Raw genomic sequence first — 19,851 nt, forward strand, 5'->3', positions numbered from 1 at the left:
ATGGGTAGTCTTTAGTTCATAAAAAACTACTAAAATATTTTTTTTAATAAAAAAATTCTAAAGAACCAAAAAAAAAAAATGGTTGGTCCCCTCCCATAAAATTTCATGGTTCTGTCCGTGGATGCAAAGAACACAAGAAATACATAGGAATATTTTTTAGATTAAGGCATATTACAAAGTTTTCAAATAATTTAATCATCTTAATATATTTATCCATATAAAGTATTTTTAATTTATATTATCTTAGAAAATAGAAAGGAAGTTAAAGCCGAATAAATATTTGTTCTCGTATTTGGACTTAGGAGTGGTATAGGCTATGAGGCCCACTAGCGACTTTGTTGTGGGTTTGTTTATCTTTGCCCAAAACATGCCCATCCAATGAGCACAATTTAATTGGCCCAATGAATGAACCATGTTTTAGCCCACTCCGTATAAAGCCTTTTAACTGGCCCTAGTGAATCTATCTCTGTGCTTAGCTCGACTGTGTTGCTTGCAGACAAGGAGTAAAATTAAATTGAATGGTGTATATGTTGCTTACAATATTTATAACAAATTAAATCAATTTTATACCATATTAAATCAATGAATTAGAATGAGTCAATCGATCTATTTTTTTTAATGTTATTCCATAGCATTACCATGCTTCATCCATCTAAAAATCTTAATTCAAATCGATCGTTATTAAGTGAAATATGCATTCTCTTCGCATTTATCTAAGTTATTTCTTCATGAATATATATTAAATATATTTTTATTTTTTCAAAAGTAGGTTGTGAAAGGAGCTGCTATGTTTCCAAATCATTTCCATTAATGAATTCTAGACTAGTAATATCGCAATCAAGAAACAAAATAATTATGCTAGCTAGCTAGCTTCTAAGATTAACCAGTGCAGCAATGGCCAAGTACAATTAACATGCATGGTTAGGCGCTTGCTTTTTTGACCAATATTATTATTGTCAACTGTAGTCGCTCTCTTTCAAAGTTAAGTTATTAAACTGATTATCTCTAATTATCTTAAGTTCAAATTAAGAATCAGAGCTGCTTTCACCCTGATGAGACTTCATTGTCTATATGGCCGGGAATTAAGCAGTCGTGGCCCACTGGTAGCTTACTCTGTATTGGCCAATCATCATCATCTCTATGCATGAAATAAATAAAAAGCTTGTCTCACATATTATATGGCCAAAGCCAAAATACATTACCATTCCAATTGACTCTGGTTTGGGACGATGAAAGGATCACAGCTATATAATTGTACCATAAAAGCCATATTTTTCTCTGGATCTGCATATCCCAATAGTTTACCACTCATATCCCAATAGTTTGTGGGCAACAATCAAGTTGAAAAGGAAGCGAAAATGGGTGATCGAATCAAAAGGGGAGAGCATGTAATGAGAAGGCCCACATAAGCAGAAGAAAGCACAGTGAAAAAAAGAAAGGTGGATTATCATTCACCACCACTCTTACAATGCATTGAATGGAACAGAGAGAGAGAGAGGAGCTCAAAAAAGACTTGGGAGTGAAAACTGTCAGCCCTGATTTTGGGTAAACTTTATGGTTTTAACGATGTTTGAGGATCTTCCCACGTTAAGAAAATCAGTACAGGGCATTTGAAGCCCGCCAAAAGGTCACTTTACCTGGATCATGCTTTTTTCTGGGGCTTTGTCTTGACTTCATTATCTCTTCTCCTTTGATTTTTCTTCTTCTTCGAGCAATTAGAGGAAAAGGGGAAGGGCAAATTTACATTTTAAAAAAAACTCACACACACACACAAAATATGAGTGGGGCAACCCGACAAACATATCAATACAATCAAACCGTGTTGAATAATCCTAACAACTATTGAAAATAGGCCAAAAGTTTGACTCGACCATTGGGTTTTTAGATGACGGTTTGAAAGGGCAGTCCAGTGGTGAAACTATCTAATATAACACCGATGTCAGTAATTAACATGTACGTACGTAATGCCATGCATTCACCACAACTACGAGAGCTCAGACATTGGAGTAGCCCTAGAGAGTGAAGTTATGGCCAACCTACCTACAAATATGGCCTCTAAAATGCTCAAAAAAAAACATGTTTGGATTTATGTTTGAAAAATATAGTTTTTAAGTTAACAAAAAATGTTTTTTTTTTTTGTAAAAGCTTCATTTTTTAACTTTTGCCAAAAATGTGTTTTGGCCTTTTTTTTTTTGCTTTTAATTTTGACCCTTATGGCTTATTTGTGATTGCGTTTGAGAGGCATAAAAGTGCTTTTAATATTCAAAAAGCCCGTTTGAAGAAAAAAATATTTTTTGACATAAAAACTCTATTTCTCAAACGCAATTCCAAATATATTCTTAAAAGCGCTTCAATTTTTTTTTTTATCCAATGAGTTCTTTAAAAAAAAGAAAAAAACAAATATTTTGAATGTTAAACGTATTTTTAGACCCCGGCCCTCAAACACATATACAAATAAACCCTCCTCAATAGGCGCAAACACTACTTCGAATATGTGTCTTGCACTAGAGTTTTGCTCGCCCTGCTGTCGAAGGCACTCTTTGTTTAGAAAGAAGACTTGAGCTTAAATCTCCATCATGTTACAACAAGCAATCCTTTCTATATAAGTGAATTAGTTTTTATGTCTCCGAGCCCCAAACAATAGGATAAAAGAGTTGGTGACTTGTCGGTGCAGAGAGGCCATTACGAAAGCATATTAACAAGAAGATTATGATAACGTCAAATTCTTAAAACGAACCCAATCCAAATCAAATTCGGGTAGCTGAAATAATTCAAGTGGGGGCTTATTACAAGCTAATGGTTGGAGTGGGGAGAATCCAATGAAATGAATAGAGATGGAGTTAGGTAAACGACAAGGAAACTTGAGGTTTGATCTTTCTATTTTGTCTCTAATTTTCCTAATTTCCCCATTTCTTCCGGGCTAGCTGGGTACATCGAAAGCTATACACCGTTTGCTTCGCTTGGATTTTACCGTAAACAAATTCAAGCAATGTGATAATATAAAGACAGAAATAGTTTTCTGCAATTTTTTGATGGCTACGCCAATGGCCCAATACACAAAATAAACGGGGAAAACAGTTGCTATTTTTCATTAATTTTTATTAGTAAAATGATTAAGACTATATAAGATATTAGGAATGCCCAAACATTCATTAACTAATTAGATTAACAAGTCAAATTTTTTGTTTAATCATTTCAATAATTATAAATTACTCCTCCTAACAAAACTATTTTATATTAATTAAATCAATCGAAATGAATAAAATAATAATAATAATGAAGTTGTCATGCATATCTCAGAATATTGGATGGCCTCGTGAATTAACAGAGACTTTTTTGTGGTAAGTATGACTTAACAGAGATTATAAAATAATTGCAAAAATAAAATAAAATCTGAAAAAAGTAAAAGAAAATGGAAAATTACCTGTAGAAATGGAGTCATCAGTCATGTGTGTAACAGAGACCTTTGGGATGCTTGCTTTATTAGAGTATGAGAAGTAGACCAAGAGCCATGTGAGTGAGGGCCCGAAAACTGCTTGATGCTTTTGACAAGTTTATCGTGGCCGTCGCTTTCGGTCCGGACCATTGCTTTTAAACTCATTACACTAGTCCAAATTGCCATCGAGGTTTTATATTATCGCCATCTTGGCCGTCGTTTTCTCCCTGTTTTTTTCTTCTGAAAATGGAAAAAGCTTGGCGATTGGGGGGAACATTTTTTTTTTTTTTTAAATAAAATTATTAATAAATAATTCAAAATATAAAACACCCAAAAGTAAAAGTCTAAGAAGATTAAAGAAGGAATCATTATACACAAACAACAGACGATGAAATAATAATTAAATAATATATGAATCATTATGAAAGATTTACAAATTAAATTATTATAAATGGGTAGAATTCAAAGAATTATGGCAAATATTATACACATTCTTAGAACAACTTTAAATTAAAGAAAAATAAAGCCTTAATTGATTTAATACTTTAATTAATATTTTAATGTTTCCTGTCTCCAAGGGGTAGCTCAATCGGCAGTGAATCACGCCTCATGAAGCGAAGGTCACTAGTTTGAATCTCTCTCCCCCTTCCTTTGTGTGGACATGTCAAAATATTCTAATGCTTCCCAATGAAAATAAAATGTGAATGATGGAGCGAAGTTTCAAACTCATAACTTTTGTTTTGATACTATGTTAGGTCGATCACTATTTATCTTAAAAATTTAAGCTAATACGAAATGATTGATTTTATAGTTTAATTAATATTCTAAAAGTGTTTCTCTCATATGATTTTTAATCACATGTATGTTGAATACATGTCAGTTTAATCGATGGATTAGAGAAAATTGCTCTAATCCATTGTTTTTATTTTTTTAAAAAAAAATTGTCCCTATTTATACTATATATCAATGACTCATCCCTCATCCAATCTCATTCTTTAAAGTTTGAAATAAAATTATTTGTTATTGTTAGTTTGAGATTAAAGTAAGGAAACCATCTTGATGAAGACCAACTTTTCTAGTAAGTTACAATCGATTAAAGTTTCAAGATTTTTTCTCATATCTTGCTCTTGAGTTTTTTTTTTTTTTTCAACTAAGTTTTGTAACTTTAAAAAATATTGAGTCAACTTATATTGAAGATCCACATAACATGGAATTCTTAAATTGACTAATAGTAATAATAATAAATGATTAAGAACATTATTATTATTAAACTTAATAATGTAAATAGATTTTTTAATATCGTCTTATGTAGATATTCTGTGGACGTTTTTCTCTCAAAAATAATATCAGAAGTGATGGTTGATACGATACTGGTAGGACAACGGCTTCACGTATTTTTCCAGAAAAAGAAACAGGTGTTGGATGTGGAAAACTGGAGCTTGACAATTGCCACAAAAAACAAATACAATTAGTTATACTAAAAACAGGGAAGAGAGAGAGAGAAGGTGCCCTTTGAGTGAGTGAGAAACCAGAGGGTGAAGATTGTAGAGCAAGCGAAAAAATTGAAATAAAAAGCAGAGTAGTAGTTGTTAATTTGTTATAGTGCTTGCAGTTGGGTCATCTCTCTCTTTGTTAGAGTTGAAATCCACAACTTTACCTACTAATCAAACAAGAAGAAGATCAAATTCATAACAGAATCAGCATTTGCTACATAATATACGTACCCACCTGTTCATCCATCTTTTTGGCTTCTGGATTTCTTTCCCTTTGCTTTAATCTGGTCATGTTGGAAGTGCAACATATGGAAGCTTCTGAGAATTGTTCTGTCAAGGTTGCGGTTCATATACGCCCTCTTATCGCCGATGAACGCCTTCACGGCTGTAAAGAATGTGTTACTGTTACACCCGGGAAGCCTCAGGTAACTTTGCATTTTTCGACTCTTGAAGGGAACTGGGGGTTATTGAACTCGGTGCATGCTCTGTTTCTACAATCTTAGTATATGGGATTGTTTCTTTAAGCTAAAAGCTGACACCTTTACTGTCATTTCGCGCAGTATTTATTGCATTCTAGGTGTTTTCGACTTGTTTTTTCGGTTAATTAAGGGTGTTCAGTAATTTTTGTTTGGTTTAATTTGTTGGTTTGTTATTCTTTTCCGAGGAACTGGGGATTCATGAACTTGGAGCTGCTCTGTTTCTACATTTTAGCATACTGATTTTTTTAAAGGTGTCAGCTTTTCTGTCGTTTCCCGCAGAATCAGTTGAATTCTAGGTGTTTTCAACTTGTAGTTTTCGGTTAATTAGGGTGTCTGGTAATCTGTATTTAGTTTGATGTTTCTCCTTGTATTACGTATTGCCTCTATTGGTTTTTGGGTGAGAGCTTGGAGCATTGAGGAATCCTACTTTGTCTTTTGTTACTAATATTGCTGAAGAACAAGTATAACCTGGTTCCTTCATTTTATATGTGAACCTTTGTTTCTTTGACAAAACTTAATTTGCTTAAATGGGCACGTAGTAACAGGATATGAGTTAAAATATTTGGCATCTAATCTCTTATTTTGTGCCACTTTCTGCCCATTTGTAAATACTCATTTTGACGTATCTGTGCCTGTTTTGGGGTCAGTGGCATGTGCTGAATCCGGTCCTTGCTGCTCAACTAAACAACCCCACAGTTTGAGAAATTGAGGTCTGCTGCATAAATATTGATTTTGTTTATCATCATCCTGCTTTGTATAAGGCAATTTCATTTGGTAAACCATAGGTTATTGAGCTGTTGCTCACTACCTTGATCCAAGGTTTATTTTTGGTTAACATGTGTTGACTTTGTGTTTCTTGTGCTAACTGAAAATGAAACATTTAATGCTCTTGCATATTTGCAACTGCACACAAGCGGTATAGATCTTGTAATATCTCTGTACCGAGTTGGATTTCTGGAAGTTTAGATAATAGAGGCTATGGGTTTGAAGCTTAAAAGATGTACAGTGTGTTAAATTTGAGATACTGTCTTGAAGTTTTTTTTTCTTTCTTTACAATATATATGTGGAGAGATTACATATGCTTTGCTTTAAATTATGTGTAAAACGACTGCAGCTAAAGGATTTCCTAGTTAGATTTTTTTTTTTGGTCCATGAGAGGGTTAGTGGGCCTATGGGCTATATAACAGAAGCAACCTTCTCCCATCCGTTGACCCCCTACTCCTCAATGGTTGTGTAACGACCCAAAAAAAAATAATAGCTATATCTGCGACATCATTCTAAAAGGACTAGTCAATTTGGACCTTTATAAAATCACTTATAAAATCCAGTTTTACCTTATAAGGAACTAATGTGGGATTTAGTACCCATTAGTGCCTTAATAATTTACGCACTTTATATGGTTATTCATCTTCTTAATGTGGCATTGAGGTGTCACAATATTCTCTCCTTAGATCTCTGACGTCTTCATTAGGGCCACGGCACACAGTGCTCTAGTACCACATAATATTACTACGTTACATTGATATCATTTGTAATGATCAAAGGAAAGCGTTAGCCATATATGCGCTATCATTTCAAAATAACTAGTCAATTTGAAATAATCTAGAATCACTTATAAATTCCAGTCTCACCTAATAAGGAACCAGTGTGGACCTTAGTACTCATTAGTGCCTTTATAATCTGCGCACTATATGTGGGTTATTCATCTTCTCAATGTGGGATTGGGGTGTTACACCAGGTCTTTGGCACGACACCTAGGGTCTTTGGTACGACAATATCTAAGCTAGCTTTCACCTTCGATTGCTAATTTTGTAATGCTATGCAGCTATATGCCATCTAAGTATATTTCATCTTGGGAGATCGGGCATCTTCAAAATGCCTCATATCATAAACTGTATTTCAGTTTATGAAATTTGTACATGCTACTTGCTGATATAATGAGTTGGTTGTAAAATGTAAAGCACTTAGCCATGTTATGTGGCTAATGCCTCATGTTTTTAGAGGAACATGTTTCAATTTATTTTTGCAATATGTGAAATATTTTATAATGATATTTCCTGCAACATTTTCTTTACTGTCTAAGTTGCTGAGAATGTGATCTTAGTTTTTACTGTGGAGCAGGCACAAATTGGCACTCATTCCTTTACATTTGATCATGTCTATGGAAGCAGTGGATCTCCTTCATCTTCCATGTTTGAAGAATGTGTTGCTCCACTTGTTGATGGTTTGTTCCAAGGATATAATGCAACTGTGCTGGCCTATGGTCAGGTAATGTCTACCCCACGCCCAAAAAAAAAAAAAAAAAAAAATCTTTAAGCAGAACAAGACCTCTCATTATTTCTTATTTTCTATTGGGTATTGACACGTATCTATGCTGCAGACAGGATCTGGGAAAACATATACCATGGGGACTAGCTTCAAGGATGGTTGCCACACAGGACTTATTCCTCAAGTTATGAATGCACTGTTCAACAAGATTGAAATATTGAAGCATCAAACAGAATTCCAGTTGCATGTTTCTTTCATTGAGGTACAGTCATTATATGGTTCATTTTTATACATTAGCGCTGTTGGTCATGTGTTTTATATTACATTTTTTCTTTCTGAAGCTACTGATTTCCCACTTTAAAATATATTCAATGGCCCAAAAAAAGTACAACAGGACAAGTTCTTAAGCATTCTTGACTTATAAATCTGACCCATGGGATAATAGGTTCCAGTAGTTCTGAAATATTATTCTCATGACAATTTACATGGGTCCTCTTGAAGATGAGTTCACCTTGAAATAATGCATGAATTTGCAAGTGTGATATGATGGATAGGTTATCCTTTTTCCTTTCTAAGAAATTAATTAGAATGTTTGAATTTGAAGATTCTCAAGGAAGAAGTATGGGACTTGCTCGATTCCGTATCTATTAGTAAATTGGAGACTTCTAATGGACATGCTGGAAAAGTTTCTGTTGCTGGGAGGCAGCCAATTCAAATTCGTGAAACTTCAAATGGAGTTATAACACTAACAGGATCAACCGAAGTTGCTGTTAGTACATTACAAGAAATGGCTGCTTGCCTGGAGCAAGGATCTTTAAGCAGGGCAACTGGGAGTACAAATATGAACAACCAGTCCAGGTAATGAGCAAACACTGCAATGTTCAGTTTTCCACCAATCGCCTCATTGAAGATCTGGATTGAGGGTATTTCATCATAGTGGTATAAGATGTGACATTGTTATGAATTAAACTTCTCGATATCATTGATATTGATGCCATTGGCTTACATTATAGTTTACACGTTCTGTGTATATTTAGCTTAGAATTTTCAGGTGCTATTCTTGTTTGATATAGCATGAGTATTAAATGAAAGACATAATATAATGGTCTCAAGGCTAGGTATTTTTCATTTGTTGCGTATGTGTGTGAACATCTTGCTTATCACATTATTGTAGCTAAATTGTGATTTTCTCCAGAAGTTATGTTTTACAAAATTGAGATACAAGTGATGCATTTCAATGCTTGTAGAGGCTTATTCATGGTTATGACTTATGATTGAATCTACATAGTCTAATGACATGTGCTTTCCACTTGCATGTTTGTATTAGTCGGTCACATGCCATCTTCACAATCACATTAGAGCAGATGCACAAACTCCATTCAGTTTTTCCTGGCAATGACGCCTCAGATGAGGATATGGGTGAAGAATATTTTTGTGCAAAGCTCCATCTGGTAGATCTTGCTGGATCTGAACGAGCTAAAAGAACAGGTTCTGATGGTCTTCGTTTTAAAGAAGGTAAGTAAACTGGTTATTAATACATTCCTACTGAGCTTTTTTGTCATAATAAAATGAAATTTCTCAGTTTTGTTTCTGTGAATAGGTATACACATCAATAAGGGGCTTCTTGCACTTGGTAACGTCATTAGTGCACTGGGGGATGAGAAAAAGCGGAAAGAGGGTGTGCATGTACCTTACCGAGACAGTAAACTAACTCGACTGTTGCAGGTGGATTAATGTTATGTTAACCTATATGTCATATGTACAAATGTATGCATAATTTAGATGTGACCTCTTAAGCTTTTTTAGAATTAGGTAGAGACAGATTCATGGCTCTTGATGACCATTGGGCTCGATAAATTCTTAGAATTCATTTTTTTCAGAAATTACTCACAAAAACTTTCCTGATATTGTGATGTTAAGGGTCTTGTCACCTTAAATTTCCTTAAACAATATCAAGGCTGGGATTTGCTGAGTATTGAGATAGCTTGTTGAGGCCTTCAGTTGATGGTGATTTTAAATATATTCATTTTAACCTTAATTTACAAAATTACGGTTAAGTATATTTGTTGGTCTTACAAATAAAGAACAAAGAATAATTTGGCTATTATCATCAGGATTTTAATAGTATTGAGTAATTAAGACCGACTTTTCAGTTTTGCTTGTTCTTTTCTTTCTTTCCATCCTTTTTCTTCTTCTCTGGTAGTTTTCTGATTGTTGTTTTTTTGCATCTTGGCAGGATTCACTTGGTGGAAACAGTAAAACTGTCATGATAGGTAACTTCTAGGAGATTGGTCCTGGGGCACTTACAATATTAGAGATAGTGTCACATATACAGACAAAAACACAGCTATATTCATGAATTGCCTTGCTAAACAATTAAATAGAACTGAGTTTGTTCGCCTTAGTTTTCATTTGTTTCAGCCATATCCTAACAGAAAGAGGAATTACTTTCTTTGGTCAATTCCTTTTTTTGAACAAGGTGTATTCAATTCCAACCCTTTGTTATGGCAGATAATTCCTGCTTCTTAGAAACATCCTTTTCCTGAACGTGATACGTTCTCTTTCTTTACATAAGATGTAGAAACAAGGGGGAGCTGCCCTTTTTTTTGTTGTTTTTTCCTTCTTTCTTTGTAGAATTTGTTATTCGCTTCATTGTTTTTACTGTTTTTTCTAGTTGTATCATGTGTGAGGTAATAGGAAGATGTTTGATTTTCTACCTTTTGATTTGGATTGCTCCATTAATTGAAATTGGAAATCTTGTCATGCTTATTTAATCTATTGTAATTATGATCCTTGTTCCAGCTTGCATCAGTCCTGCTGATATCAATGCTGAGGAAAGTCTTAACACTCTCAAGTATGCAAATCGTGCCCGCAATATTCAAAATAGGCCTGTTGTAAGTTTGTTAGATTACTTTGTTATGACATATTTTGTACTTAATCCCCTGATTTTATGCTAGATGTAGATAAGGAAACTTTATCTGCTTTTAAGTTCCATGTATTCCAGTGCAAAGTATAAACAACCCCAACTTTTTTTCTTGCTGCAGGTTAATAGAGATTTGATATCCAATGAGATGCAAAAATTGAGGCAGCAGCTGAAGTACTTACAGGCAGAGCTCTGTGCTCGTGGGGGAGGAGCACCATCAGATGAAGTACAGGTACTTGCTTTATACAGAATAGAACTGTTGTTTGATCACAGTATTTACTGCATTATATGCCTGCGGTGATAAATTGGATGTGCTTGGTGGCAAAATGTTTGTTCTTTTTTTTTTTTGGTTTCATAGGTTCTTAAGGATCGGATTGCTTGGCTTGAGGCTGCCAATGGGGACCTTTCTCGAGAACTTCATGAATACCACAGCAGATGTGGTGTCACATTGCAGGATGAAATAGATGCTGAAGTATGTAATAGAAACTGTAATTCTTTATCTTCTTCTTTGCTTTTCTTATTCTCATAAAGGTAAATTTTCCTTTCCACAGTTGCATGGGAGCGGAATGTCAGTGATTTTTTTTAGTATCAGTAGAACATGGCTGTATTATATTTGTTTTATTCCTCTAATAACATACTTGAGCAAAAGTGTTGCATTAATATTTATGTTACTTGGTGTTTTATTTTTCAGGAAGGCCACATCTCTTTTACAAGAAGTGATGGACTCAAGAGGAGCTGTCCGGGCATGGAATCATCTGATTATCGGATAGTTGAAGCCAAATCAGGTGATCCACTCATTTTGCTGTATAGTTTGAACCATTTTATGAGAATGATTGCTTATAGGCTTGAATAAGCTTCAATGCATTGCTCCCTTAGATATACATTGGATGACCATTTAATTAGTAATTAACTAGCGTCCCTATCATGAGATGGGTGAAACCATAACAGGTATTTCCCTCATTTTGCTGTATAGTTTGAATCATTTTGGAAGAATGATGTTGGTTACAGGCTTGAATATGCTTCAATGCACTGCGCCAATGGATATAAAATGGATTAAAAAGTTAATTGTGGTCATTTTGTTAAAAAAAAATCTCTGTTATGTATGTAATCTCAGCCTTTTCTTTTTGGTTGTTGTGTGTGTGTGCATGGTGGATGTGGGGCAATAAATGGTTGACTGTGGTGGGGTTGGGCAGTGGTCTCATCAACTATATAGAATTCAACATTTATTTTTCAGGAAGGACACCGAATTTGCCAACATTTTTTTTAAAAAGAAAGAAAAAAAAAAAAAAAAAAAAAAAGATAAAAAAAGAAGATAAAACTAACTAACTAAGAATTATAAATCATGTTTTGGTTTGTTTACCCAGTTCTTCAAAGTTTAGCGCTTTATTCTCATTTCTACAGGTGAAAATCCCCTGGAATTTGATGCTGTAAATAAAGAGTGGGAGCATGCACTTCTACAAGATACTATGGACAAAACATTGAATGAGTTGAACAAACGTTTGGAGCAGAAAGAGGTTTCATTATTTTCCTTTCTTTATGCATTTATATGTATAGATTATAGGATTGATAGGGAATACTAACAACATAATTTATATTTATGTTCCTTGAGCTAATGAAGTTGGAATATGTGCACAATTTTATTATAACATCTGTAGTTGTTTGTATTGAAAAAGCAAAGTGATGACAGAGACGAAATCCTCAACCAATGTCATATGGAGCCAAAATCTTATTATATTAAGACAACAGTACCTGCAGGAGAAAAACTTCTTGGCCACTCAAATAATTCTCAACCATATATTTAGGTTCCCTATGTTGTGAAGTCACTCTCTTTTTAATGCTATATTCTCCTTTTATTAAGCTATCAAGTGACAAAACTAGGCTTGGAAATGCAATTTTAGTGAAGGATGAATCCTTTACCTTATCTGAAATAGCCACTTATACCTTTTTTTCAGAAGTAAGTTGGCCTTTCTATCACCTTGCAGATTTTACTCTAGCGGCCATCTTAGGCATCTATGCAACTTATGTATGAATCAAATACACCATATGCTAGGATCTAAGCATTAACATCAAATTGGCGGCTTATTAGTACTTTTAAACACCTTTATCAATCCTTAATATGTGCTTGCTTTTGTGCAGTCTGAGATGAAACTTCTTGGGGGAATTGACACTGAGGCACTCAAGCAGCACTTTGGGAAGAAAATCATGGAACTCGAGGAAGAGAAAAAAATTGTGCAGGTCAAATAGATTCTTCTTGAATTATTGGTGTCTACTATGCTTTGACTTTAACTGCTGATTTTCAATTTCACAAATACAGCAAGAAAGGGATCATTTATTGGCAGAAGTTGAGACTCTTGCTGCTAATTCTGATGGTCACACACAGAAAATGCAAGAAATTGACGCTAAGAAATTAAAAGCACTTGAAGCACAGGTTAAAATATCATCCCGTTTTCATAAAATATTAATTAATTTAAAACTCGTATAACTAAGTGTTGTCCTGTTTTCATTAACTAAAATTCTTGATTTATGTGTAAACTTTCCATTATGAACTTCAGATTTTAGATCTTAAGAAGAAACAGGAAAGCCAGGTCCAACTTTTGAAACAAAAACAGAAAAGTGATGAAGCAGCAAATCGCTTGCAAGCTGAAATACAGTATATCAAGACACAGAAGGTTGGTTCTTATTTTAGTGCTTAACCGAATTTAGATTCGGACATCCAATTGTACAATATCTCATGATTTTTGGATCCATCCTGTTTGTTCTCTGTTCAATGTTCTAGGTCCAGTTGCAGCATAAAATAAAACAAGTTGCAGAACAATTTCGACAATGGAAGGCCTCTCGCGAGAAGGAATTACTTCAGGTGCTTTACCTTCTATTAAACTGTATTGGGTTAATTTCTTAATTTCAAGTCCACAGGTACTGCTGTCTTGGAAATATCATGCTTCATTGACTGCCATGTAGTTCGTCACAAACCGGAAATGTGAAGCGCTGCATGTGCATTCTGTTTACACCTAATGCTTGATTTTCAGTTGAACCCATCTTTATTAAAGATATTTATTGAATATGGTGTGGAATGCGAGAATGTTCTTTCAGTCCAGAGATGTTATGCTTATAGATATGCTTACCAAAGAGCGAAAAAGAAAAAACCGTAGAGATGTTCTTTTGAATCAACAGGGGATTTTAACAAGAGAATTGAAACAGAATCAAAAGATGTTTCAGTACATTTAAATAAACCTAAATGTTTTAATTTAAGGAACAAATTGAATCAGAAACTTGCCTAGATTGCTGTATCTTCATCAAAATATATTTCTAAAAAGGCTAATATTTCCAAATCTTTAGATATTAGAAATCATAATATTGAATCAATCAAAATTTGTAGCAATGCCAAAAGCACTTGATGCTTTCTTATGGTTTTATGTTGTGAAGTGCATCTTATCAAACTTTTTTCATGTTTCAGAGTGTTATGCTTCTTGGAATTTGTTTCAAACTCTTCATGCTTTTTTTTTTTTCTTCTCTTGACGTTTCCATGGATTGAACCTTGCCACATAATTGACATTTTGGACCATGATGTCATGCCCTTTTTACTACCTTATTTTTTATTCTGGTTTTTATGATGGTTATTTACTTTAAGTCAAGCTTGAGATATTGAATCCTGTGTCTTCTGTTCGTGTAATTGTGTTATTTACTGTAGTTTTTAAAACTTTTCTCTTAAGCAGCTAAAGAAGGAGGGAAGGAGAAATGAATATGAACGACATAAACTTGAAGCTCTGAATCAGCGCCAGAAAATGGTAAAATTTATATCCAGCTATTTTGTGAAGCTGTTGGAATACTTTAATGCAACCTAACTCTGGAGCTGACATCCTCTCTCTCTCTCTCTCTCAATGTTTGGTACTGTTGGAGAACATTTAGGTAAATATCAGCATAACTCTAGTCTAGAGTGAAAACAAAAGTTGGATAAAGAACAGTAACAAAAGAACTACTCGACTATACTCCCTTCTCCCTTTGTGGACTTCAAGATGATAAATATACTGTCAAGAGAATATAACTAAAACCATACTTAATTAGATAAAAAAAAATATAGTACAAGAATTTTGGATGGACTAGGGCTGTAAATTTGGGAGTTGGAACTTTGTTTAAAGAGGAAGATCCAGAAAAAAAAAAAAAAGGAAGAAGAGCAAGAAGAAGGCAATTTAAGCCAAAACTAACTTAAGCACAGTATAGAGCACAAAAGTTTTTAAAAAATGTTACAGAACTTACCACTGCCATACAGATGAATTTGAGGGGTTGGAAGGTTTTTTTTTTTTTTTTTTTTTTGTGAGTGAAGGGTTGGAAGGTTCAGTCGTGGAAGAGTGGGGCAGCTGTGAGAATGTTGAAAGAGAAATCCTGTAGGCAGACTCAGATTAATAATTCTTTTCACCAAAGATCCCTCAATTTAAGCTTCCTAGTTTGCATATAATTTGTATGTGGGATAACACTTAAGGCTTTCTCATGCTGATCCATGTGATGTGGTCATTAGGATTTATAGAATCTCTGGCTAATCTTTGTAATCTTTTCCCCAGGTTCTTCAAAGAAAGACAGAAGAGGCTACTATGGCTACCAGAAGGCTGAAAGAATTGCTGGAAGCCCGTAAGCCTCCTGCACGTGACCTCCCGGGTAAATATTTTTCTTTGGATTATTCTGTCATTATATACTTTCACTTCCTAATCTTTTTTTCTTTTTTCTTTTTTTGTGTCTTTCAGTGACATACAATGGACATACACTGACTGGTCAGGTAAATGACCTGTACCATATTGTGAAATTTGTAAATGGCAACATCCATTCAAATCGGAGCAACACATTTATAGACTTCTTGAGGTTGGGTTGGGCTCCTAGCAGACCCAGTTATGATCAACGTCATAACAACCCGATTCATGTTTTGAAATAATTCTTCAATTGTCATATATAAATATGTGTGTGTGTGTGTGTTTGATATACCATTATCAAACATACATTTGATATGTGTGGGTTTGAAGGTTGGTTTCAATTGATTCTAACATGGTTTGGTTAGAGGTTCTTTCTAATATGAATTGCATCTCTAGGGCAATGAAAAGTCTTTGCAAAGGTGGCTTGATCATGAGCTGGAAGTCATGGTGAATGTGCATGAAGTTCGTTTTGAATACGAAAAGCAAAGCCAAGTGTATGTATTCAGCATTTTGTTTCTTTTACATTTGCTGTGTATTGCAACCTTTCTCAAGTGCATTCAATCAGCTTATTCATTAGAATTATTGTTTAGACAAGCTGCACTGGCAGAAGAATTGGATGTAATGAAACAAGTGGATCGATTTTCTTCTAATGGGCAGAGTCCCCCTAGAGGGAAGAATGGATATTCCAGGTATGTAACTATGAAATTTTCTTCTCAAGGTTCTTCCCTCACTTGCCATGATTGTTGTAACTATGTATGTATGTTCCAGTATCTTTGGTTGCCATAATGAAGTTAATTTCTTACATTCTTTGTTTTCCAATCAATCAGGCTATCCATGTCACCAAATGCAAGAATGGGAAGGATAGCTTCTCTGGAGAACATGCTGAGCATGTCTTCAAATGCACTCATGGCAATGGCTTCACAGCTTTCAGAGGCAGAAGAAAGGGAGCGTGCCTCAATTGGTCGTGGACGTTGGAACCACTTACGCTCAATGGGAGATGCTAAGAACTTGCTTCAGTACATGTTTAATGCTGCTGCAGAAGCAAGGTGCTTATACAACCTGGCAAAGAGCTTATAGTATTTTGGCCTTTATATCTGAAAAATTGAAGTCAGCATAAAACACATTTTGATACTTTCCAAAGCATATCAGTGCTAATTGGCTAAACTCTACCAAAATCCCATAATGAAATTTTAAATGACCAACAAGTCCATTCCTGCTTGTGCCAATTCGTGGTAATAGGTTTTGCCATGTTTCCTAGATGATGTATGCAAACATGCAGCACAAAAAACAGGAAAAGAACGCTGATTGTGTTTTACATTGATGGGAATAACTTTAATATATTTTTTGGGTTATGCATTTTTAAAGTTTGTATCTCCTTTCAACTTATCTCTTCCATTCTCTGGTAGTGGAGAAAATAATAAGAGATGTTTCTTTATGACTCAATATAAAGTTTTCCTCCCGCCACATGATGTTATGCGATTGTGGTGCATTCATATATATGCACATCCAAGGAAATAAAGTGAAAATTGGAATGACATAATTAATTAGTTCAAAGAATGAGATATTATCTTTTGCTGGTGCAAGTGATTTCATGTTTGTAATGTTAATCATAGCGCTTATGAATCAACAGGTGCCAGTTGTGGGAAAAGAACGTGGAGATTAAGGAAATGAAAGAGCAACTGAAGGAGCTTGTATCTTTGCTACAACAAAGTGAAGCACAGCAAAAAGAACTCATAAAGGAGCAAAAAGTGTGGGAACAAACTCCTGCAATTGGTTTAGCTTCATCAGCTTCGGTGATTATCTGCTTAGCCTGTATTATAATGTATAATCTAATTGTTCTAATTCTAAGATTGCACAATAAATTTGGAAACCCAACTTTGTAACTGACATTAATGCAAACCTACAAAATTGGTAGATGGTATGAGTAATTTTGACAGTGGCCAATTTACTAAAATATAATCTTCTAGTGCCTCATGCTCTTTTGTCCATATGTAAAAATCATGAACTGGGCTGAATAATGTAGACCAGATTCTTAAGACGTGTAAAAATTTACTCTCCAATCAAATATTGTCACTCTACTGACTGTTTCAGTTTTGGTGGTTGTTTTGACGCTTCTGAATGGAATCAACAGGGCAATTCACGCACTTCGTTAAAACACTTTGCGGATGATATGACTGGTCCCTTGTCTCCAATGTCGCTTCCAGCACCAAAGCAACTGAAGTTTTCACCTGGAATTGTTAATGGATCAGTTAGGCAGTCGGCCACATATCTAGACCAGATGCGAAAGGTAATTCCCCCATCCCATACTGCTTTTTGGGTGCTCAACCTCCTCTTTGAATTAGTAGAGATGTTTGTGGCTGTAGATGGTACCTTTAGGACAATTGTCAATGAAGAAACTAGCAGCTGTAGGACAAGCTGGGAAACTCTGGAGGTGGAAGAGAAGTCATCATCAGTGGCTACTACAGTTCAAATGGAAGTGGCAAAAGCCTTGGAGACTCTCAGAATGGATCAAGCACAGTGATGAGACAATCATAAGATCAAGGCCTCGCCTACAAGCTCTGGTTGATATGGTGTGATAACCTCAAATTCATCAGCTTTCTCTTTGGTGTACATACATTGACTGCCATGTACGATCCAAGACATGGTTTGGTGAGCAAATCAATAGGTAATTTTCTCTTCTTGTTTTTCAAACCCGTGAAATTTGTTACCTGGAGAGACAGCTAGTCAGCTCGTTTCTTTGCAGAGTTGTTAGACATCTTACTTTTGAATATGTGCATTGTGCTGCCTTGAGTAACCAAAACTCACTTGGTCACTGCGTTTCACTTCTTTTTCTTCTTCTTCTTTCTGTATGGACGCAGAGATCTCATAAATTGATTGGCTAGAGGAGATTGGCATTTTTCCATGGTCGTTTGGATGAGACATTGATGGGATTTTGGGGTATCTTTGGTTTTTCTCTGGATTTGATTGGTGAAAGATTACAGCAGAAGCACTTCTCAGGCTGACAGGATCACGAAAGTCATAGGAAAAGGCAGATGAGTGAGTGAAAGCACTGCATAAGCTGGAAGATATGTTTTGTGATGCTAATGTATTCCATGTGTTTCCTTGTTTCTTGTACATCGTGCATGTTTGTGGGGATCCCGTTTTGTGAAGAATATAATCAAGATTAGATTGAAAATTAGTGAGAGTAGACTCCAAGCCTTGAAGTTGTTATTGAACTTGTTTGATTTAAACGAGTCCAATAAGAACTAGGAGGCTTGGACTTGACTTTAAACTAACTCTCAATCTAATATGAAATAATCTTTACAAAAAGGAACTTGTTCAGGGTGTGTAAATAATTGCCCCCAGATAACTTTCGTATGTACATATTATCATTTTCGTCTAGTTTGAAAAATATCTTAGCCGTGATAATTGTCTTCACTGCCTTCTCTCTCCTTGCATGTGTGATATTTGTCAAAGCAACAGGTATATGGTTCAGGCAAAACAGGTTGGATTTGGCTTCATGTCTCTGTAGACCTTGGCCTTTAAATCATATCTAACACCGCTGAAGGAGAGTAACATGTCGTGGCAGAATGGTAATAACCAAAGTCATTTGGACAATATTCCATTTTGTTATATTCTACGAATCTACATGATTTACGGCCATTTTATGTAAATTTTTTTTTTTTTTTTTTTTTTTTTTGTAACGAGGCAAAACGGCAGGAAAATGCCAATTCTGTTTCCCACAAACGACATAAGTTCCCACATTGCCTTTTTCCCCGCTTCAACGGCCACTCATTCATTTACACTCAAATGCCTTAAAACTATTATTTCTTAGTAAAAAAACCCCTTCCGTCAGTCAAGACTCATGACTGTTAAGTCATACGGAATTGGCCTTTTTTAGACATAAAAGGACGGAAATCACCTCAAATAAAAAATGCAAAAAAACAAAACTATATAATTTTTTTATTCTTTCCTTTAAAAAAAGGATCATTGTTTGGAGGTGGCCTTGGCCATCCGAATCACATAAGCTACCCTAAACCACTAGGGCATCAACGGAGAGGCAGAGGAGGTTGACAGAGGCCAGAGATAAAAAAGGGGAGATGTGTGGGCGGTGGATAGGAGTGAAAAACAATAGATTTAGCTTTCAAGTTGCATATAGAGAAGAGAAAAAAAATAAATGGAAAAAAGATTTGAGGGAAAAGGAATGGGAGGACACTTAACTCTTCCCTCCTTCTCGGATGGCACGCAAAAGAAAATGAAGGAAAACTCGCAGGAAAAAGAGAACTTATGTATGCATCATATTTGATTACAATTGTTAACAACCTAGGCTAAGATATTATAACAAACGACATCCTTCTCGTTTTACATAACAAACTTTTTCAAAGTATCTCCTACATGACAGAAACAGTTTGGCCACTACCTTCATTATCTTGATCCTGTTCAGCATTATTTCGATCTGCCTTGTTTGCTGCAGCTCTTGCAGCTGCACATTATCTGGTTGGCAAACATATATGATAGTCGACTATAAGCTACGTCCATAACAATGAAAAGATGATAATATATCAAACGCATCAAGAGGGTGAGATCTGCACAA

General features: G+C 35.0%; 1 protein-coding gene across 2 annotated transcripts; it reads left to right on the forward strand.

The window, feature by feature from the left end:
• Positions 1–4,832: 4,832 nt before the first annotated feature.
• Positions 4,833–18,695, forward strand: LOC132187670 (kinesin-like protein KIN-4A). Of its 2 annotated transcripts, none has more exons than XM_059602062.1 (26): positions 4,833–5,354; positions 7,530–7,676; positions 7,789–7,938; positions 8,281–8,534; positions 9,004–9,191; positions 9,277–9,401; positions 9,913–9,949; positions 10,479–10,570; positions 10,721–10,831; positions 10,958–11,071; positions 11,291–11,384; positions 12,001–12,113; positions 12,736–12,834; positions 12,914–13,027; positions 13,152–13,268; positions 13,376–13,456; positions 14,313–14,384; positions 15,156–15,249; positions 15,336–15,367; positions 15,675–15,772; positions 15,869–15,967; positions 16,106–16,324; positions 16,909–17,071; positions 17,410–17,565; positions 17,642–17,943; positions 18,137–18,695. In XM_059602062.1, exons 1-25 carry the CDS (start codon positions 5,220–5,222, stop codon positions 17,852–17,854), a joined length of 3,117 nt encoding a protein of 1,038 aa, XP_059458045.1. In that variant the 5' UTR covers positions 4,833–5,219; the 3' UTR covers positions 17,855–17,943; positions 18,137–18,695. The 2 variants fall into 2 exon arrangements, with proteins under 2 accessions (XP_059458045.1, XP_059458046.1); XM_059602063.1 differs by having other exon boundaries at positions 5,230–5,354; positions 7,513–7,676.
• Positions 18,696–19,851: the final 1,156 nt, after the last annotated feature.

This window comes from Corylus avellana, chromosome ca7 (assembly GCF_901000735.1).
Source record: "Corylus avellana chromosome ca7, CavTom2PMs-1.0".
NCBI lineage: Eukaryota > Viridiplantae > Streptophyta > Magnoliopsida > Fagales > Betulaceae > Corylus > Corylus avellana.

Bases quoted from the DNA above. Each gene is read 5' to 3' on its own strand.
- LOC132187670 (XM_059602062.1), top strand. From the start codon at position 5,220: ATGTTGGAAGTGCAACATATGGAAGCTTCTGAGAATTGTTCTGTCAAG. The intron at 12,114-12,735 runs GTTTCATTATTT...GCTTTTGTGCAG, and splicing joins AACGTTTGGAGCAGAAAGAG to TCTGAGATGAAACTTCTTGG. The intron at 13,269-13,375 runs GTTGGTTCTTAT...TCAATGTTCTAG, and splicing joins AGTATATCAAGACACAGAAG to GTCCAGTTGCAGCATAAAAT.